Source organism: Acomys russatus, chromosome 14 (assembly GCF_903995435.1).
Source record: "Acomys russatus chromosome 14, mAcoRus1.1, whole genome shotgun sequence".
Classification (NCBI taxonomy): domain Eukaryota; kingdom Metazoa; phylum Chordata; class Mammalia; order Rodentia; family Muridae; genus Acomys; species Acomys russatus.
Window position 1 is genome coordinate 29,365,369 of NC_067150.1, and position 23,270 is coordinate 29,388,638.

General features: G+C 39.2%; 1 protein-coding gene across 1 annotated transcript; it reads left to right on the forward strand.

Annotated features, from left to right (window-relative positions):
- Positions 1 to 288: 288 nt before the first annotated feature.
- Positions 289 to 5,090, forward strand: LOC127197986 (prostate and testis expressed protein 14-like). Its single transcript, XM_051155790.1, has 3 exons — positions 289 to 349; positions 4,400 to 4,513; positions 4,966 to 5,090. The coding sequence occupies exons 1-3, from the start codon at positions 289 to 291 to the stop codon at positions 5,088 to 5,090; spliced, it is 300 nt and encodes a 99-aa protein (XP_051011747.1).
- The last annotated feature ends 18,180 nt before the right edge of the window (positions 5,091 to 23,270 follow it).

The window sequence follows — 23,270 nt, forward strand, 5'->3', positions numbered from 1 at the left end:
ATATGGGAGCACCAAGGGGAGAATTAACTGCGTCACAGTTAACCCTTGACCTTGAATTTAACTTTCCCCCTGATGAAAGCTTTACAGGCCATCTGTTATAGCAGCATAAAGTCAGTAAAAATTTGTGGTATTTGTGCTCGCCCCTGGCTATATGATCAGTCCATTTCCTGGGATCCCATTGGCTACCTCTCCTAACTAAGGCTTATATTAGAAGCCTGTCTTGCTCAGATAGGTCCTGAGTGCTCTTGGTCCTGCTCTGCTGTCCTCTGGTCTGAAAATCTCACTGCAATGGGAAAGCGCATCTTGCTGCTCCTGCTGGGCCTCTACTTGCTGGTGAGCTCCCTGCAAGGTGAGATCCAGGCCATCAGTGGTGGTCAGTGTTGGTGGGCAGACATATTGATATCACTGTTTAGGGGAATTGGGATGTGAGGAGCAGGGAATAGGGTAACATTAGAGCTGATCCCTGCTTCGTCCCCATATTCGTATTTTCCTTCCTCTTTGCCTCTTGTGCACATCAAGGATGCTTCCTGCTCGTTCTCTTCATCATGGTCCTGGTACTCTTCCTCCTGCTCCTTGCCATCCTGTTCTCCATCACCTCCTTCTCCTCTTTTTCCTCCTCCTCCTCCTCCTCCTCCTTCTGCTTCTCTTCCCTTCCTTCACCTCTGTCCTCTGGCATATCCAAACACCCTGGTTCCTCACGCTTAAATGTGAATGGGCCTAGAGTTGAACTGGAAGTAAGAAAAGAAAGCCACTGACAGGATGAAAACAATGAAAAAAATGGGTTTCTGTGAGATTACAGTTGCTGTTGCTTACCACGTATTGGTCAGCATAGAAAGAAATACCTATTTGATCAGCCTTTATGCCAAGATTGTCTGCCTGTCTAGGGAAAACACTTTCAGAAAGGAGAGACTGGAGACCCTCATAGCTTCCTATGGCTGAAACAATGGGTGAAAGTCAAAGTCAACTCCTTCCTTCTGTAGACCTTTCAATTTATTTTATGAGAGAGAGAGAGAGAGAGAGAGAGAGAGAGAGAGAGAGAGAGAGAGAGACAGAGACAGAGACAGAGAGAGAGACAGAGAGAGAGACAGAGAGAGAGAGACAGACAGAGAGACAGAGAGAGAGACAGAGAGAAACAAGAGGGGCCTGCCACTCAATGTCTATTTAGTTTGCTAATAAATACAATCCTGTCTGGTGAGGTCAGACTCTGGTATCTTTCTGCTTTCTGTCTCTTTATGCTGCTTCAGAAATCTAATTTTTGTGCTAACCCCAGAAAGGGCATCATAGTTCATTGGTGGCCCAGGTTCTTCTATGTAGAGTTCCCTTGTTCTCATTTGCACCAGTGCCCAGGCCCCTGATTAGCTTGGCAGGACTCCTCTCTCTCTCTCTCTCTCTCTCTCTCTCTCTCTCTCTCTCTCTCTCTCTCTCTCTCTCTCTCTCTCTCTCTTCCTCTCTCTCCCTCCCTCTCTCTGCCTCTCTATCTCTCTCTCCCCCCTCTGCCATTGCATTTACTCTCCTCTGCTGCCTTCTCCCCTTTTACTTTTCTTTTCTCTCTCTGACACAATCTGACTTTTAGATGGAAGGCCAATTGTCCGTTTGACTAGACCACACCTTCAACACAGCCAAAATGTTTAGACCAAACAACTCCTGGAGTCTAACTGGGAGGCATCCCAGTTAGGTCTTATCCTTTTTTATCCTGAGACTCATTCAAATGTTCTGGGAGTTTCCATGGACCCTGCCTGAATCCTGGAAGGCACTGAATCTAGGAATGGCCTCCTGCCCTCCAGGCACATTTGGCAGCCTGAAATCCAAGGCACTGATCTGTGGCTGGATTTGACCCATTTTTACCTTGGCTCTGCACCATCATGAGTCCCAAATTACATACCATTAGCCTGAACGTGGGCTAATCTAAAAAAAAAAAAAAAGCTCCATTTGGGAGACCTCAGACTGGCCATACTTGTTCAGCTCTTAGTCCAAATCTGAACTCAATATACACAGGATAGTGTCCACTTCTGGCCTGGAATTAGAAACCTTGTATTTTACTATCTAAATTAATTTAGGTAACTTCATAAGACAGCATGGAGAATGTTCTGGGGATCATATGACCACCAGAGCTTATTTTATTCCCCATTCCTGGTACTCAGCTCCCAATTATGATCATGCACAGAACCATAACTTAATTAACTCCCAAGCTCCTTCCTCCAAAGGGCTCTCCCATCTCACAGAAAGTGAACCATAAGACCAAGAGAAGGTGTCAGCTGAGATATCTTATCACACAGGCTGAATACTACTGTGGAAACCACACAGCAGGCACTGCAATGAGTATGAAAATGGGGCAACCTTTCTCATTTCTCTACTTTTGCCAAGATCCTAGATATCCCAGCAACCTTGTCAGCTAATGAGTTCATGGCCCCATTTCAGGAAGGCCATGGGGTGAAGAGCAAGTTTTTCTATGGAAAACAAATTTTGTTTTTCTTTGCAAGTAAAGCCCCTTGGCTGTGAAGCCTGGATGGGGAAACTGGGGACAGAAGCCACAGTGTGTCCTATGCTTGCTTACTCTAACTTTATAAATGATCAACTTCTTTTTTTTTTTTTTTTTTTTTTTTTTTGACAGTACTGCACATTTTTATTTACAGAAAACACAAATAAAGCATTTCAATCTTCATTTAGCAAACTGATCCACATTTTTTGTCTTCTTTTTTTTTTTTTTTCCACAAAGAAATATCACAGAGGGACCCCAAGGATCAATCAGAGAATTTCTAAGTTTCATTAGCCATCACTGATCCAGGGGTAGCCACAAGACTCAGACAGACAATCACCACAAACCAATCAGAAAGAAAGTAGTCCCAGTTCACCTCACAGTAAAACCCTGCTCACCACCAGGCAAAGGTGCACAGGAGGAACAGGTGCCCTGCCCTACTCCAGGAGAGGGAGTGCGGGCGAAGTTGGGCAGGAAGCAGGGATGGGGGAGGGAATGGACCCTTTTCCAAAACGGGGAGAGGTGGTCCCTTTGTTTTCATCCACTTACCTTGAGAAGATGATTGCAAAAACTAGAAGTTGTGTGCTGGAGCGCCTCTCCTCGTGTGCCTGTGTGCACATGTGTTCAGAACTATGTTCGCAGCCATGCTAAGTACAAACGTAAGAAGCCACAGTGTGTCCTATGCTTGCTTACCCTAACTTTATAAATGATCAACTTCTTTAATTTGTTCAGAACTATGTTTGCAGCCATACTAAGTACAAACGTAATTTATTGATAGAGACAAGTTTGCAGGGACAAACACACACACACACACACACACACACACACACACGCACCCCATTATAGTGTTCTCAGTATATGTTGTTGAAGTTAGGCCTAATACAAGTAAATTAAAGCAAACATAAAGTAAACTTTGTCTTTTTAATGTAAAATAATATTCAAAATTGGGTACATTGAAAAAATAGTTATAAAAATGGGTAGGTTAAATTTACAATGCACTTGTACAGGAAGATGTCCTCTAGCTGAAGTAATACTGTTTCCCTTGGATGGGACACAATTTCCTCAGACTAGAATGCATCCCAGTGATGCATGGGGAAGTAAAAGCTTCCAGACATCTGCTGCCCCTGTCTATGACTGTGTAGGCCAGATCAGGAAAACTTTCTTATCTATAGAGAACACAAATCACTCCTCATGGCTCACATGACAGGGCTGTGGGTTCTCTTTCACAGTGGAGGACCATAGAGTCTGGATCCACATCTTAGATGTCTAAACAGCAGAGAGGCAAGTAGCAATTGCTCTGCCCTCGCTATCTCTCAAACTGACATATGAGGATGCTGTGGACAGGGGAAGTTTTACCTAAGCTACCATTTAACTGGTATGGGATCTGCATGCTAGCTCAATTAGCTGTGTTCATTGCCTTGGCTTCCAATTCTTCCTCTTAGGAAAAGCTAATCCCAGGGGCCTACTCTAGCCACTCATGCTGCGTGATTAAAGGAGGCTGTCAACAAACTCTTGGAAAATCATTCAGAATATTCAAGCACTGTCTTTGGACACTAGATACTAAACAATCCTATAAAAATGACTCAATAGGATTCTACATATATTTAATTTATTAATTAAATGCTGACTGCAATGTCTAGGTTTATGCCCAACTTGACACAGCTAGAGTCATCAGAGCAGGAGGGAGTCTCAATTGAGAAACTCCCTCTTAGAGACTGGGCTGGAGGCAAGGCTCTAGGGCATTTTCTTAATTAGAGATGGATGAGGGAGGGCCCAGCCCATTGTGGGTGGTGCTACCCCAGCACTCTATAAGAAAGCAGGGTGAGTAAGCTAATAAGCAATGCCCTCCATGACCTCTGCATTGGCTCTGCCTCTAGGCTCTGGCTATATTTGAGCCCTTAACACTGGCTTTTGTCTTTTCAGCTTTGACATGTTTCGTGTGTGCGAGGATCAATTCTGAGGGGATTTGTGAGAAAGGAGAAAGTTGCTGTAAGGCTAAACCTGGTGAGAAGTGTGCCTCCCTTCTAACCTATGAAGGTAAGTAAGGTCATGGAGCTCTCAAAGTCATCTTGCTTGCTCTACATTGATGAACCCATCTCCAGAAATCTGATGGAAAATGCAGAGGAGGTGTATTTCCTGTAAGAGTTGGGAAGAGCCCTTGGCTTCTGGTAATAGCTGCCACTGGTCATTGGTCAGACCAACAAACTAAGTATATATTTTTTTAATGTTTTTAAAGGTGTCTGGGTGATTCTTTAATGAATTTCTGGGGGAATGTAATCTGGAATGATAGGAATTGGATTCTAAAATTCTATTCAGTTCTTTGGAAATGTGGGTCAGATTATGGGTTGAGCAATGATGGCCCAGAGAGGCCACCTCAGTTATGCCTGTGTGGCTGATGTACCTTTTATTTGGGAGCCTGACTCCTTATCAAGTCACCAACTCTTTCCACTAGTATTTATATTTTGTCTCTTGACTTTCTTCTTCTCCAGGTGGCAAAGTCAAGTTTGGAAACCAGAGATGTGCTGAGCTTTGCTTCAATGGGGTTGTTGTGAATCAAAATAAGACGATAAAAATGAACTGTTGCAATGACAAATCTTTCTGCAATAAAGTATAATCCTGATACTTAATTGTACTGTTGTAATTTAGGTGAGCCTTACTCCTTCCCTGTACTCCTGTAGCCTCATAATGCTGGGCAGTCTACTCCCAGCACCACTCAATTCTGACACCTGCATGTACTTAAGCATTAGCTATTGATATCTCAACAGTGGCCTAGCCTCCATCTAGGGTATATGTCTCTTGATCTTGATAATACATTCACACTTCAATGCATTAGTAGCTTAAACCAATGGTTAGGTCAAAGACATCTATGCCAATATTTCTGGAAATGGTCTCACAGGCACACCCAGCTATTAGCTTGATGAATCCATTAGACATCCTCAGTACCATCAGCTGGCTGGGATCACACACCACAGGCTAAAGGATTTTAGAAATTTGAATATACCCTGCTTGCATGTATTGAAATATAAAGAGACATATATTTACAAATTTCACATTTTATTTTTTTAACATATTTTAATAATGTATTCATATTACATCCCAATTGTTATTCCATCCTTGTATCTTCCCATTCCTCCCTCCCTCCCATTTTCCCCTTACTCCCCTCCCCTATGACTGTGACTGAAGGGGACCTCCTCCCCCTGTATATGCTCATAGGGTATCAAGTCTCTTCTTGGTAGCCTGCTATCCTTCCTCTGAGTGCCACCAGGCCTCCCCATCCAGGGGACGTGGTCAAATATGGGGCATCAGAGTTCATGTGAAAGTCAGACCCCACTCTCCACTCAACTGTGGAGAGTGTCCTGTCCACTGCCTATATCTGGGTAGGGGTTCAAAGTTTACTGCACGTTTATTCTTGGCTGGTGCCTTATACATTTTAAAAATAAGTTTTCAGTGTTATTTATTGAGTCATGACCTTGGAACATACCAGAAGCATTGTCTACTGACCCTGCCTGGAGCCTTCATCCTGTTTTCTACATCATGTAGTTGAGATGTTCTTCCTGTCCACATGTATATTATAATACTTCTTGCTGCTCTGTAATTTATTGTATGCCTTACACATTTTATTTTATTTTATTATTTCTGTATAGCTGTTTAGATTATTTTATGTTTAAAACTTTTCACATTCATTTAGTCTGTGCGTATGTATGCATGTATATACATTGTTCACATGGAATGATATGTGTGTAGATATCAGAGTCAGCTTATGAGAGTCCTGCTCTCTTTTCACCATGCTGGTTCTGAAACTTGAACTCAGAGGTAAGGCTTGGCAGTCAGTGCCCTTACACACTGAGTCATGGCTTTGCCTTTCAGATTTTAAAATCAGGATAATTAGGTCATTGGTGGGATGGCTTGGTATATTAAGCTTCTGGCTGCTGAGCTTAATGACCTGAGTTACATTCTTGGGATGCACTTTACATAAGGTGAGGACATACTCCTACGACTTTCTCTCTGACCCCCACATAATGACCATTGCAGGGTGGTACACACACTCACACACACACACACACACACACACACACACAAATGCAAAAAATATCAGTTAATTTCAGTATTATTTATATGTAGTGGCATTTGTGGTTTTTAAAAACAATGTCTCTAATTTAGCAAATATACATTTTCCCAACCACCACAATGGAGATTCAGACTAGAGGCACAGAAAGCAGAAGGTGCTGGAGATGCCAAGCAATGTGTGTGCAGTTTGATGACTGAACTTCTGATGATGGTACAGTTTGAAGTACTACTTTTTAATCAAATTTTATAAATGCAGAATTTTGTTTTACTTTAAAAAAAAAAGCTATGATGTTAGCACACAGAACATGTTATTGTTTTGGGGGATTGACAATGTGTCACTAATAAATGTCTCCCAAGATGGATTGATGATGGAAAACATCTTTCCCTGATAATTTTGGGAGACTCCTGTTGGTTCCCAGGAGAGACATCCTGATGTTGACATAGGTGGCGACCGTGGAACACAATGCCTTGTGGCATGGGAACACTCTAAATTCATTTTTGTATCCTTTTCCCTCTGTACCATCAACATAAACTTAACTCTCTTAAAACCAGAGACCTCTAGGAACCTGACACCAAAATTTGTTTTGTTTTTTTTTTCCTAGTCTACTGGGGAATCTGGACTTTGCAGTGACATCATTGGGTGTGAGTGTCCTCAGAAAAGTGGTGGTTCCTTTTATAAAAGATTGTGGATCTTCAGATTGATAATTCTGACCTTTTCATTTCATTTCCTGAAGGTCAGGGTCAGCTTGTGAAAAGTTGTTAAACAACATCCTTAATGTGAAATGTCAAGCCTCACTCTAAGCTACTCAAACCCCCTATACAAAGCACTGAATGAAGATTTCATTGGGTTTTATAGTAGGTTTCTGATTTTGGTAGTCTATATAAGAAGGGAGTTTGGAAGTTCTTGTATACTGTTAATGATTGCCTATGTCCTGCCTGAAATACCATGATCGTCTATGAAAATTATCTTTAATAAAGCTGGATACAGTTAGGCTTGGAAAAAACTATATATTTGATGCTAGGAAGCACTAGCTCTGCTCCTTGAGCTGCATTCTGAGCCCAATAGATGGCACTGTGTATCTATGATATTTCCCACAAGCCAATGTTTAGGCTACCATGTCTTACAGCATGCATGTGTATTTTTCATTGTTGTTGAAGAGATAATCCCCCACCTAAAGTACTATAATTTGAATTATCACCTTTTTCTTGGTTAATGTGATTCACATTGAATAGAAACATATATTGAGTATTTTTCTATCTTGCCATGATACCACACACCAGACAAAAGGAACTTTAAGAAGGAAAGGTTTACTTTGGCTTACAATTTAAGGGAGTATGGTCCTTCCTGGTGGGATAGACATGGTGGCAGGAGTGTGAAGCAGTTAGTCACACCTTGTTCATAGGAAACACAGAGATGGATGCCGGTGCTCAGCTGCCTTATTTTTAATTTTCAGTTCAGACCAAGAACCCCATCCCATGGCATGGAGCTGTCAACACTGAATTTATCTCCTCAATTAAATATGTCTGGAAACACCCTCATACATATACCCCATAAGTATATTTCTCAGGTAATTCTAGATATTGTCACCTTTACAATGAGGATTAACCCTTACAAAGCCATATTCAAAACTTTTTCTTTCCCTGGCTAGCAATGACTACTACTTGTGCACCTTGAGGATTTAAAGGAAAATTATTGATTTTTTTTAATGTAAAAGTTTAGGTTTGTGATTCTTATAAGATTGCTTTTTAAGATAGATAATAAAATAATTGATTCTTTTTTGTGACCACAAATTGCAGCCCAACAGTAAGAGAAACTGGCTGAGAAAATTACCTTGATTGTTTATGCTTTGTTAATCTGTAACAAGTTGCTTAGCTGTAAAGGTATGTGGGTTCTTGGGAATAATTTGTTTTCCCCTATAATACACAAAACATTTGATTATGTAAGGGTATCATGGACCATGCTTTTCTGTGTATACTCATCATTCTTGTTCATAGAGAGAAGAATAGAATGTAACCACATTGTGATTTTTGTACTGCTTAAAAGAGTTTGCTGTAGCTGGGCATAGTGGTATAAACTTGTAGTCCCAGCACTCGGGAAGTGGAGGCAGGCAGATCTCCATGAATTTAAGGCCATTCTGGTCTACAAAGTTAGTCCAGAACATCCAAGGCTACAAAGAAAACCCTATCTTGAAAAAGAATCAAACAATCAAACAAACAACCAAATGTTATTGCTGGCATATATAAGCTGTGGGAGAAAAAAATTAAGTTGTTGGAGCTTGCTCATTGGAGTTTTCTCCACTCATTAAACATGTTTATGTGTATATAAGTAAAATTGTTGGAGCTTTGCCCCATTTACCCAATGTGTGAATGTGCGTGCGTGTGTGTGTGTGTGTGTGTGTGAGCACCCGCGCACATGTGCGCGCATGTGTGCAATTCTTTTCTTTAACTGGCCACAGGCAGTACAGGCTCCCAGTCACCAGCTACAGGCAGTTCTGACCTAGAGAATAAAACTTTGTACCCTTAGATAAAAGTCTGTTGAGTGGTCAGTCACTGACTCTATGCCCTGACTCAGTGTACCCTGTATTTCACGTGTATGTTTGATGATAAATGTGTGATTAACTTCTTAGGAAATTGCCAGTATCTTGGAAGAACTGATTACATTGCGTTCTTGGGACTATGTGCAAGTTGTTCATTGTCCATGCTAGCACTTCTAATATTAGTCATTGCTGTGTTTGTTCTATTGTTTCTGCCATTATAACAATAACTGTGAGGGCTGGAGAGATGGCTCAGAGGTTAAGAGCACTAAGACCACTGGCTGCTTTTTCAAAGGTCCTGAGTTCAGTTCCTAGAAACTACATGGTGGCTCACACCCATCTATAATGAGATCTGGTGTCCTCTTCAGATGCAGTCATACATGCAGGCAGAAAACTGTATAAATAAATAAATAAATAAATAAATAAATAAATAAATAAATAAATAAATAAATCTTTAAAAAACCACCGTGGTTGGATCCACTTTTCAATGAGAAGTGATTATTATATGATGTAGAAATTTTTCTTTTTGGTACTCTCTATGTGTCTCATATATAGTCCTCAGAAAGAGGAACACTCCTCCCCTATCATCTCACCCCAGCCTATCAAGTTTCATGAGGACTGCCTGCATCCTCTTCCTCTGGGGACTAGGGGGAAGTGATCAATGAGTGGGCAATAGAGTCAATGTCAGAGGCAGCCCCTACTCCCCATATTATGGGGCTCACATGGAGAATGTGCTGCCCATTGACCATATCTAAGCAAGGGATCTAGGTCTTCTCCGTGCGTGGTCCTTTGTTGGAACTTCAGTCTTTGTAGGTCCTCTTGGGCCAGATTTGGTGGCTCTCTTGTTCTCCTTGTGAAACTCCTGTCCCCTTAAGGTCCTTCTAGCCCCTAATACTTCCCTAAATCATCCTGTGCTCTGCCAGAAAGTTTGGCTGTGAGTCTCAGCGTCTTCTCTGATCCCCTGCTGGGTGGGGTCTTTCAGAGGACCTGTTCCCGTCCTGTTCCCGTCCTGTTCCCTCTCTTCAAGCCCTTCCACTGTCTATTCTAGTTGTCCTTCTGAATGTGCATTGTTGATCTTAGGGCCTGAGCTGTTGGTGTTCTGTTCAGGAAGTTGTCTCTTACGCCAACTCTTATGCCAAGTTCAAGTCTCCTCCCAACTTTCTCTTCCATCAGATTTAGTGTATCGAGTTTTGTGTTAATGTCATTTATCCACTTGGGCTTGCATTATGTGCAGGGTGAGAAGTATAGATCTGTTTACATCTTTCTACATGCAGACATCCATTTGGACCAACATCATTTGTTGGAGATGCCTTCTTATTTCCATTGTATTATTGTTTTGGCTTCTTTGTCAAAGATCAAGTGTCTGCACCCGTGTGGATATGCTTCTGGTTCTTCAGTCCAATTCCATTGGCCAACCTATTTGTTTTTCTGTCACTATCATACATAGTAATACTTTTTTATTACTATTTCTCTGTAGTACAGCTTGAACTCAGGGATGAGAATACCTCCAGAAGTTCTTTTGCTGTACTGGGTATTGTGTCATGGGTTTTTTTTTTTCCCATATGAAGTTGAGAGTTGCTCTTTAAAGATCTGTAAAGAATTGGCCTGAAATTTTGATAGGAATTGCATTGGATCTGTAGATTGCTTTTGGTAATAGGCCATTTTTGCTAATTTATTTCTACTGATCCATGAGCATGAGAGATCTCTCCAATTTCTGATATCTTCTTCAGTTTCTTTCTTCAAATATTTGAAGTTTTGTTATACAGGTCTTCCACTTGCTTGGTTAGAGGTACAACAAGATATTGTATGTGATTTGTTAATATTGTGAATGGTGTTGTTTCTACATGTAGACATCCAGTTAGACCAGCACCATTTGTTGAAGATACTCTCTTTTTTCCCCACTGTATTGTTTTGGCTTCTTTGTCAAGAATCAAGAGTCCATAGATGTGTGGGGTCATTTATGGGTCTTAAATTCTACTTCATTGAGCAACCAGCTTATTTCTATGCCTGTACCATGCCATTTATATTGTTGTTGCTCTAAAGTACTATTTGAGATCAGGGATAGAGATTCCCCCAGAAGAGGAGAAAAAAATCCCTTTTCTTTTTCCATGTGTCCCAGGAGTTGAGGAACTTGGCCAGAGCTCAAAACCAACTCCCTCTGCAGGAATGGAAGTTGTTTGTTAGAAGGGGCAAAATATCACCTTGTAGCTCCTTCTTACATATCAAGGCAACGGAAAGTAGAGGAGCCTATGAAATGGCATAGGGCAATTTGATTTCTATACCAATGTATCAAAATTAAACTTATTTCTAATCTGAAGTATTGTACCCATATAACTCAATTATAATACAAGGTTTACTTCCAACACTTTGAAAGTGCTATTGCAGGCTGTTTAGATAAATAGGTTATACGAGTTAATTGTTAGCTGATCAAATCATGATCATGTCAATCACTAGTCTACTTTTATCACAAGAATATACAATCTTAGGTGCAGCAAATAGATATGGTTCTATAGAAAAATAAGGTAGGATAATTAGATAAGGTCTTCAAAAACCTCAGAGACATGCAGAATATGGCTCCCACATTTGTAAAAGAGTTATTAACAAAGCTTGCCCCACTCATTGATACCCACACATTAATAGTGGGAGACTTCAATACCCCACTTTCACTCAAGGATAGGTCTTTGATTTAAAAACTAAGCCGGGAAATAACCTCATTAACCAATGTTATGAATCAAATGGATCTAACAGATATCTACAGAACTTTCCACCCAAACGCAAAGGATTATACCTTTTTCTCAGCACCCCATGGAAAGTTCTCTAATATTGATCACATAGTTGGTCATGAAGCAAACCTCAACAGATACAAGAAGATTGAAATAATACCTTGTATCTTATCAGATCACCATGGTCTACTTCAACAACAACAGAAATAACAAAAAGCATACTAACACGTGGAAACTAAACAACTTTCTACTTAATGACACATGGGTCATGGAAGAAATAAAGAAAGAAATAAAAGACTTCCTGAAATTCAATGAAAATGATGGAACAACATACCCAAATTTGTGGGACACATTGAAAGCAGTGCTAAGAGGAATATTCATAGTACTAAGTGCCTTTAAAAAGAAAATAGAAACATCCCACATAAACAACTTAACAACACATCTGGAAGCTTTAGAAAAAAAAGAAGCAGAAACACCCAAGAGGAGTAGACACCTAGAAATAATCAAACTCAGAGCTGAAATCAATAAATTAGAAACAAAGAGAACAATCCAAAGAATCAACAAAACCAAGAGCTGGTTCTTTGAGAAAATTAACAAGATAGACAAACTGTTAGCCAATCTAACTAAAAGACAGAGAAACATTATCCAAATAAACAAAATCAGAAATAAAAAGAGAGACATAACAACAGACACCAAAGAAATACAAAGAATCATAAGAACCTACTTTAAAGGCATTTATGCCACAAAATTTGAAAATCTAAGTGAAAAGGACAATTTCCTCAATGGATTCCATTTGCCAAAATAGAATCAAGACCATATAAACAAATTAAATAGCCCTATTTCGCCTATAGAAATAGAAGCAACCATTGATAGTCTCCTAACCAAAAAAAGCCCAGGGCCAGATGGTTTCAGCACAGAGTTCTACCAGTCCTTCAAAGAGGAGCTAATACCGATACTATTCAAGCTATTCCAAAAGATAGAAATGGATGGAATATTACCAAATTCATTCTATGAGGCCACAGTTACATTGATACCTAAACCCCACAAAGACCCAACAAAAAAAGAGAATTTCAGACCAATTTCTCTTATGAACATTGATGCAAAAATACTCAACAAAATACTCGCAAAATGAATACAACAGCATATCAAAGACATCATTCACCATGACCAGGTAAGCTTCATTCCAGGCATGCAGGGATGGTTTAACATACGGAAATCAATCAATGTAATCCACCATATAAACAAACTGAAAGAGAAAAACCACATGATCATCTCTTTAGATGCAGAAAAAGCATTTGACAAAATCCAACACCCATTTATGTTTAAAGTTCTGGAGAGAGAGGGAATACAAGGCACTTATCTAAACATAATAAAGGCTATATACAGTAAACCAATAGCCAACATTAAATTAAATGGAGAGATACTCAAGAAAATTCCTCTAAAATTGGGGACCAGACAAGGCTGCCCTCTGTCCCCATATCTCTTCAATATAGTTCTTGAAGTTCTAGCCAGAACAATAAGACATCAAAAGGAGATCAAAATCCAAATGGGAAAGGAAGAAGTTAAATTATCCCTATTTGCAGATGATATGATAGTGTATATAAGTGACCCCCAAAATTCCACCAGAGAACTCCTACAGCTGATAAACACTTTCAGCAAATTGGCAGGATACAAAATAAACTCAAAAAAGTCAGTAGCTTTCCTGTATACAAATGACAAACAGGCAGAGGAAGAAATTATGAAAACTACTCCCTTCACAATAGCCACAAACAATATAAAATATCTAGGAGTAACTCTAACCAGGCAAGTGAAGGACTTATTCGAAAAAAACTTCAAACCACTGAAGAAAGAGATTGAAGATGACATCAGAAGATGGAGGGATTTACATTGTTCATGGATCGGGAGAATCAACATAGTAAAAATGGCCATCTTACCAAAAGCAATTTACAAATTCAACGCAATCCCTATCAAAATACCTACAAAATACTTTGAAGATACTGAAAGATCAATTCTCAAATTCATATGGAGAAATAAAAAACCCAGAATAGCAAAAACAATCCTATACAATAAAAGACCCCCCAGAGAATCTCCATACCTGATCTCAAACTGTACTACAGAGCAACAGTAATTAAAACAGCATGGTACTGGCAAAGCAATAGGCTGATGGATCAATGGAATCGAATTGAAGACCCAGAGATGAATCCATGCACATATAGTCACCTGATTTTTGACAAAGAAGCCAAATCAATTCAATGGAAAGAACAACAGCATCTTCAACAAATGGTGTTGGTCTAACTGGATGTCTACATGTAGAAAATGCAATTAGACACCTATTTGTCGCCATGCACAAAACTCAAGTCCAAGTGGATTAAAGACCTCAACTTAAAACCAGAGACATTAATTAGTTAGAGAAAAAAGTGGGGAAGAGCCTGGGACACATAGGCACTTGAAACAACTTCCTGAACAGTACACCAACAGCCCAGGCCTTAATGTCAACAATTAATAAATGGGACCTCATGAGGCTAAGAAGCTTCTGTAAGGCAGGAGACACTATCAAGAGAACAAAGCGACAGCCTACAGACTGGAAAAAGGTCTTCACCAACCCTTCATCTGACAAAGGTTTAATATCCAAAATATATAAAGAACTCAAGAAATTAAACACCACAAAACCAAACAACCCAATTGCAAAATGGGGCTTGGAATTTAACAGAGAATTCTCAACAGAGGAATATCAAATGGCTGAGAAACACTTAAAGAAATGCTCATCCTCATTAGTCATCAGAGAAATGCAAATCAAAATGACACTGAGATTCCATTTTACACCCATCAGAATGGCTAGGACCAAAAAGTAAAATGACACCACATGTTGGCGAGGATGTGGAGAGAGAGGAACACTCCTTCACTGCTGGTGGGAATGCAAACTAGTACAACCACTTTGGAAAGCTATCTGGCGCTTTCTCAGACAAAATGGGAATAGGGCTTCCTCAAGACCCAGTTATCCCACTCCTTGGAATATACCCAGAAAATGCCCTACCACACAACAGGGACATATGCTCAACCATGGTCATAGCTGCTTTATACATAATAGCCAGAACATGGAAACAGCCTAAGTGTCCCTCAGTAGAAGAATGGACTAAGAAACTGTGGTACATTTACACTATGGAATACTACTCAGCTATTGAAAACAAGAATTCCTGAAATTTGTGGACAAATGGATTGATCTAGAAATTATCATAATGAGTGAGTTCACCCAGAAGCAAAAAGAGACAAATGGTATATACTCACTTATATCAAAACACTAGTCCAAGTGATACGTACCATGAAAAACTTTACTTACCAGGAAAGTGGGTCACAGGAGAGGACATCCTATTGAGACTTTAGGCGAGAGTAGCCTGGAAGAATGGGGAAATAGTAGGACCCACAGGGTCCTGGAAACCTACAAGAAGAACTTTATGACAGGCAGATCTGGGTCCTGGGGTCCTCAAACTAAGGCACCAGCCAAGAATATAGGCAGTAAGCTTCGAACCCCTACCAAGACCTAGCCGACGAACATGATATTCTCCACCGTTGAGTGGAAAGTGAGATCTGACTCTCAAATGAACTCTGGTGCCCCTTTTCTGACCACGTCCCCTGGATGGGGAGGCCTGGTGGCACTCAGAGGAAGGATAGCAAGTTACCAAGAAGAGACACGATATTCTAAGAGCATGTATAGGGGGAGGAGGTCTCCCTCAGTCACAGACATAGGGGAGGGGAGAAGGGGGGAAGCGGGAGGGGGGAGGAATAGAGGATACAAGGGAAGGGCTAACAATTGAGATGTAATATGAATAAATTAATAAAAAAAGAGTAATGTGTTTGTGTGTCAAGTTAACAAGAAGCTAATTTTGTTGGCCAGTTTTTATGTCAATTTGACACTGGCTAGAGTCATGAAGGAAGGAGAATCCTCAATTGAGAAAACATCTGCATCTTTTGACCAGTGGGCAATTGATTGATGTGGGAATTCCAATTCACTGTGGATGGTGCCACCCCTAGGCTGGTAGTCCTGAGTGCTAAAAAACAAAACAAACACAAACAAAAACAGGATGAGCAAGCCATGAATACAAAACCAGTAAGCAGCACTCCTCCATGGCCTCTGCTTAAGTTCTTGTCCCCAGAAACCACCCTTGATTTCCTACCCTGACTTCTCTGTATAATTAGCTACAAAATGTAAGATGAAAAAAATCTTTCCTCTCCAAGTTGCATTTCCTCACAGCAGTAAAAAGTTTAGGTAAGAGAGTTGTTATATTATTAAAGAGAAGCCTCCTTCCCTGCTTTGGAACATCTAGAAAACTGTCCTCAGGACAAGAACTCAGCCAATTAAGCCTTCTACTTCTGAAAGAGACCCTAAGAGTGTCTTACTCCTGGATAGTAAAGGCCTGGTGAATTATTCTTACCAGGTTCAGTTTACAGAAGCTATTGCTACTGTGGTCCAGGGTCTTATGTTCCACCCCAAGCTGACAGCTCAGCTTTGCAGTATTATGTACATAGTACTAAGTTAGGAGGCATGAAAGATCCATGATTGAGATGCCCATATAGAGGAAGTTTGCATTTTAAGACTGTTGCTGGGGCCAGGCAACATGTAGCAAGGTTGAAGCTATTGCAAGGATTTCTATGAAACAATGTATGGTATAAGCAAAATATTTCATTATAACTTTGTAACATGTTCATCAACTCCTTGCCTTTGTTGATACTTTTAATATCATGTGCAACAATAAATAGTGTGTATCACAATTCATTGCAAAATAATGAGGTTATTATAATTTCATTTCTGTGGGATTGTATCTACAATTTGGTAGATTAAAAGTATATTTGCTATTTTGATAGAGTTGCCAAAATGCAATATACAGAGAGAGAGTGTTGACAGTCAGATGGGTTCTTTTTTTTTTTTTTTTTTTTCCTTTTTTAAAATTAATTTATTCACTTTACATCCCAATCATAGCCCCCTTCTTTATCTCCCCCTGGTACCATTGTCCCTTCCTCTTCTCCCCATTCTTGTCCCCTAGTCTTCAGAAAAGGGGAGCCCTCCTCCCTTACCAACTGATCCCAGACTATCAGGACTCTTTAGGACTCCCTGAATCCTCTTAGGCCAACTCTCCTGGGGAAAGTGATCCAAGATCAGGCAACAGCGTCCATGGTAGAGACAGCCCCTGGTCCCTTATTAGGTGACCTACATGGAGACTGAGCTGCCTATCAGCTACATCTGAGCCAGGGACCTGTTTCTCACCATGTCTGGGCATTGATTGGCGAATCAGTCTCCACAGGCCCCACTGGGTACAGATTTGTTGGATCTGTTGGTCTTCTTGTGGAGCTACTGTCCCCCCTCTGAATCATGCTATACCCCCACTCCCCTATAAGACTCTCTGTGTTCTGCCCAAAGTTTGGCTGTGAGCCTCAGCATCTGCTCTGATCCCTTGCTGTGTGGAGTCTTTCAGAGGACATCTATAGTAGGCTCCTGTCCTATTCCCTCTATTCCAATGTCTATCCTATTTGCCCTTCTTAATGAAGCATCCTCCCTAGGGTCCTCCTTGTTACTTAACTTCTTTAGGTCTGTGGATTGTAGTGTGGTTATCCTGTATTATGTGACTATTATCTGCTTATAAGTGAGTATATACCATAAAACCCAGGGTCATATGTCACCACTCTAAACCAGCTATCCTACCACATAAAGCCCTGAAGATACTAAAACACCTGAAGTGCAAGAAAGTGATCTTAAATCTGAGGTTATGAAAATAATAGAAGCCTTAAAGGAGGAAAACCAATCGCTGAAAAAAATAGAGAAAAATGCATTCGAATGGATGAAGAAATTGAGTAAATCTTTTAAAGAATTACAGGAAAATACAAATGGGAGAAATAAATAAATAAAACTCTTCAAGACTTAAAAAAAAAGGAATTAAAAGCAATAAGGCAAACACAATCTGAGGTGATCCTGGAGGTGGAAAACCTAGAGAAGAGAACAAGAGCTACATACATAAGCATCACCCACAAAATACAAGAGATGGAAGAGAGAATATCAAGTATAGAAGATACAGTTGAAGTAATCGATACATCAGTCAAAGAAAATATTAAAACTAAAAAAATCCCTGACACAAAACATACAAGAATTCTGGGACACTTGAAAGGAGCAAATCTACAAATAATAGGAATAGAAGAAGGAGATGACTCCCAGCTCCAAGGCCCAGAAAATATTTTCAACAAAGGCAAAGAAGAAAACTTACCTAACCTAAAGAAAGAGATACCTATAAACATACAAGAAGCTTACAGATTCCGAATAGATTTCCCAGGAAAGAAAATCCTCCCACCACATAATAATCAAAACACTAAATATGCAGAAGAAAGAAAGAATATTAAAAGATGCAAGGGAAAAAAGCCAAGTCACATATAAAGGCAAACCTATCAGAATTACACCTGCCTTCTCAACAGAGATGATGAAAGCCAGACAGGCCTAGACAGATATCATGCAGACACTAGAAGACCACAGATGTCAACCCACACTACCATACCCAGCAAAACTTTCAATCACCATAGGTAGAAAAAGCAAGATATTCCATAGCAAAACCAATTTTATATAGTATCTATCCACAAATCCAGCCCTACAGAAGATGTTAAAAGGAAAACGCCAACCCAAGGAGACTAACTACCACTTAGGAAAATACAAGAATTAAATAACCCCACATCCACAAAAACAAAAGAAAGGAAACACACACACACACACACACACACACACACTACCACCAACAAAACCAAAATAACAGGAATTAAAAGCCACTGATCATTAATACTTCTCAACATCAATGGCCTCAATTCTCCAATTAAAAGACACAGACTAACAGAATGGATTCAAAAACAGGATCTACCATTCTGTTGCATACAAGAAAAACACCTCGTCAATAAAAATAGACATTACCTCAGAGTGAAGGGCTGGACAAAGATATGCCAAGCAAACAGACCCAAGAAGCAAGCTGGGGTATCCATTCTAATATCTAATAAAATAGCCTTTCAAACAAAACTAATCAAAAGAGAAGGAGAAGGACACTTCATCTTCATCAAAGGAAAAATACACCAAGATTACATCTCAGTTCTCTATGCCCCATATGCAAGAGCACCCACATTCATAAAAGAAACATTACTAAAGCTTAAATCGCACATCAAACCCCACACATTAGTAGTCGGAGACTTTAATACCCCACTCTTACCAATGGACAGATCATTGAGGCAGAAACTAAAGAAATAATGAAACTAATAAGCATCATGAATCAAATGGACCTAACATATCTACAGACCATTTCACCCAAACACAGAAGAATATACCTGCTTCTCAGCACCTCACAGAACTTTCTTCAAAACTGACCATATACTCAGTCACAAAGCAAACCTCAACACATACAAGAAGATTGAAATAACCCATTGCATCTCATCAGAGTACCATGGGTTAAAGCTGGACCTCAACAACAGAAACAACAGAAAGCTTATCATCTCAAGTAAACAGAACAAAAGAAATAAAAAAAGACGTTAAAGACTTTCTAGAATTCAATGAAAATTAAAGCACAACATACCCAAACTTATGGGACACAATGAAAGCAGTGCTAAGAGGAAAGTTCATAGCACTAAGCACCTTTATACAGAAATTGGAGAGATCCCATACTAGCAATTTAACAGTACACCTGAAAGCTCTAGACCAAAGTGAAACAAACAAGCAAAAGTGGAGTAGACGACAAGAAATCATCAAACTCAGGGCTAAACTCAATAAACTGGAAACAAAGAGAACAATACAAAGAATCAATGAAACCAAGAACTAGTTCTTTGAGAAAATCAACAAGCTAGACAAACCCTTAGCCAAACCAACTAAAAGACCGAGGGAGAGTATCCAAATTAACAAATCCGAAATGAAAAGGGGGCCATAACAACAGACACTTAGGAAATCAAAAAAATCACCAGGTCTTACTTTGAAAGCTTGTATTCCACAAAATTTGAAAATCTAAAAGAAATGGAAGATTTTCTTGATATATTTCAATTACCAAAGCTAAATCAAGATCAGGTAAACAGTTTAAAAAGTCGTATAGCCCCTAAGGAAATAGAAGCAGTCATCAAAAATTTTCCTAACTAAAAAAAGCGCAGAGATAGTTGGTTTTAACATAGAATTCTATCAGATATTCAAAGAAAAGTTAATACCAATACTCCTCAAACTATTTCACAAAACAGAAACTCATTGAAGAAAGAGAATTTCAGACCAATTTCACCCATGAATATTGATGCAAAAATATTCAATAAAATACTTGCAAACTAAATCCAAGAACACATTAAATATATTATCCACCATGATTAAGCAGGCTTCATCCCAGTAATGCAGGGATGATTCAACATACAAAAATCTGTCAATGTAAACCACCATATAAACAAGCTGAAAGAAAAAAATCACATTATCATCCCATTAGATGCAGAAAAAGCCAATGACAAAATACATCACCTCTTCATGATAAAAGTCTTGGAGAGACAGGAACACAAGACCCAAACCTGAACATAATAAAGGCTATATACAGAAAGTCAATAGCTAACATCAAATTAAATGGAGATAAATTTAAAGCAATTCAACTAAAGTCAGAACCAAAACAAGGCTGAGCACTCCCTTGGTATCTACTCAATATAGTACTTAAAGTTCTAGCTACAGCAATAAGACAACTAAAGGAGATCAAGGGAATACAAAGTGGAAAAAGTCTTCCAGAAACAACATAACTGATGCCCTTATGAACTCATATAGACAGAGGCAGGATGCTTATGATCTCACTGGTTCAAGCCAACTGGGATCCCAGAAGAGAGATGGAGAAATTCTACACTGGATCCAACGTGCTATTGATACATGCTGTTGAAGCAAAAACTCAGTGTTGTTCAGGAGACTATGATTGGGTATATCAACCACCTTCCAGGACAGACCTTAAGTGTCAGGGTATTTGGTCAAGAAAAAGTAAATTCTCTGTTTGTGTGTGTTTGTTTTCTTTGGTACTTTTTCTTGGTTGGTTTTTTTTTTTTTTCAATTTTCATTTTTTGAGATTTTGTGGGTTTTTTATTTTCCCTTTTTAAAAAGACAGAGAGAGAAAGATAAGAAGCATATGAATGAAGTTAAGAGGTTAGGGAGGTGGAAATGGTGTGAGCTATGTGGGGAGATGGGAGAAAGATTACCAGATTATATCATATGAAATAAAATAAGTATGCTGGAATAACTGAGAATGATGGGAGTAGGGACTGAGACAGAAGCTGGAGCCATATGGTAGGGGACAGAGAATGAAAAAGATAAGAAATTGGAGAAAGGGCCTAGGGCCCAGGAAGGTAGAAGGATGTAGTAGGCCCAGCAGAGGCAAGAGGAGAAAGGAGATATGGGGACAGAAAGATGAGGAATTTAGGGATCACCTCTGAATGTAGTAAGGTTCTAATTGCTGCTGACCAACACCTCAAGCACAGAAATCTGCGACAATCAGAATATCTGTCCACCTGCAGATAGTCCCCACTAACTGCCAGAATCTCTCACTTTTCAAGAATCCTGCCAGCAAGGAGGGGATCAGAAGTAGCAGAAGAAGGTGCCATCCCATTGTAGTGGGGTCCTATGACCAAAGACAGAGGAGATAGAGCACTCAGGGCCCAGCCTCAACAACAACACTTTATATATAACCCCAGACCGCTTCGAGATGATTTATGTGTTCTTAAAGCCCCTCAAACAGATGTCAAAGACAATAAATAAACTGTGCCCTCTTAGGGCCAAGATAATGTATAGCATCTCATGCTGAGGTGGAAACAATACCATGGTAAAGCCAGACTACATCATTATTTACAAAAGAAAAGTCTTTAAATATAACATTGTAAACTATACTCTTTGAGCTATGTTTAAAGGGAGCAGGTCTGGGAAACTGCTGGAGAATGACACAACAGCCACTAATTTCTATATATACCCATCCTAAAGACAGTTTATTGAGACTTCACATTGAGAGTCTTATATCCACACTTATGTTCTATTAAGTCAGGGGCCTGCCCTTTTCTAACAGATCCACTGCCTGGAAAATTCAGGTCACAAGTCTTCTGAGGTTATAGTTCCTATCATCAATAAATGGAATGGGTTTATAAACAACTGTTCTTCCTATAGAGCTAGGGGAGCAGGAGAAGCTTCAGTGTTAGATACAGATAATATTCTTGCTTAGCCTAGATGTGAGTTATGCTTCGTAGTGGATTAAAATAATGGAGACATTATTTTTATTATCTGGATAGTACCTACTTATATTTAAATACAAGATAAAATAACTGGGGAGACATAAAGAATCAATCTCTCTCTCTCTTTCTCTCTCTCTCTCTCTTTCTCTCTCTCTCTCTCTCTCTGTGTGTGTGTGTGTGTGTGTGTGTGTGTGTAACACACACACATATACATATATATTCAATGGGACACATTTTCCAATGCAGTTTGAGTACAACAACAGAGCTTCCATTGGGATGAGGAGGTAAGAATCTTCTATCCAAGGACTTGAATTGATTATCAAGACATAGGGCTGTAGGTTGATTTTATTCTCCCTGTTCCACAATGACTACCCTCATCAATGTTGCTAGTTATCTCTAATGACAAATCTAATTGTCTTTGCATAACCAGAGAGATTTTTCACTTATAAGTAATGGTAATGATAATCTTAAGCACACAGGAAGACGTGCACAGATTAGAGGCAAACATAGTGCAAAATTTTATATCAGGGACTTGAGCATTCATGGATTTTGCTATCACAAGTTCAATGCAGTGAGTTTCCTGTTATAATACAGTGAGATTACTGTATCTACTCTACACTTTGATTTCTTTTGAACAATGTATGAAGTAAGCAAAATGTTACATTGCAACTTTGTAGCATGCTTTAGTTAATCAAATCTTTGTGTTTATTTGTACTTTTAATATCACTTGCAAAAATAAAGTGTTGAACTGGAGTATAGTATAGTTATTATAATTTCATTTGGTTGTGCTTATATCTGTAAGATAATTTCATATAAGCAGAATTGGTGGATTAAAAAGTGTGTTTGCTATTTTGATAGACTTGCTAAAATACAATCTACAAGAAATGGATATATATTTATATATATTCTTGTTATGTTGATAATCTGATAAGTTATTGAACAGTAGTAAAATTGAACACATTTTTGTATATTTAATAGCTATTTGTATTTGCTTTATGGGGAAATTTATATCTAACTTACTTCTCTGTTAGATTATTAGTGGGTTGGTATTTTTTTATAAACTCATTGTACATTAGGGACATTAACGATTGGTTCAGGATATGACTTGACTTTTCCCTAAAAGAAATGATTTTAGTTTTAGATATATCATCATCATCAATTATTATTATTTATCATTGGAGATTATAATTTAATTATGTCATGTATCACACACACACAAAACCATCTTTGCTTTGTTTT

Coding starts and splice junctions, on each gene's coding strand:
- LOC127197986 (XM_051155790.1), top strand. CDS start 289: ATGGGAAAGCGCATCTTGCTGCTCCTGCTGGGCCTCTACTTGCTGGTG. Junction 350..4,399: donor GCTGGTGAGCTCCCTGCAAG/GTGAGATCCAGG, acceptor TTGTCTTTTCAG/CTTTGACATGTTTCGTGTGT. Junction 4,514..4,965: donor CTCCCTTCTAACCTATGAAG/GTAAGTAAGGTC, acceptor CTTCTTCTCCAG/GTGGCAAAGTCAAGTTTGGA.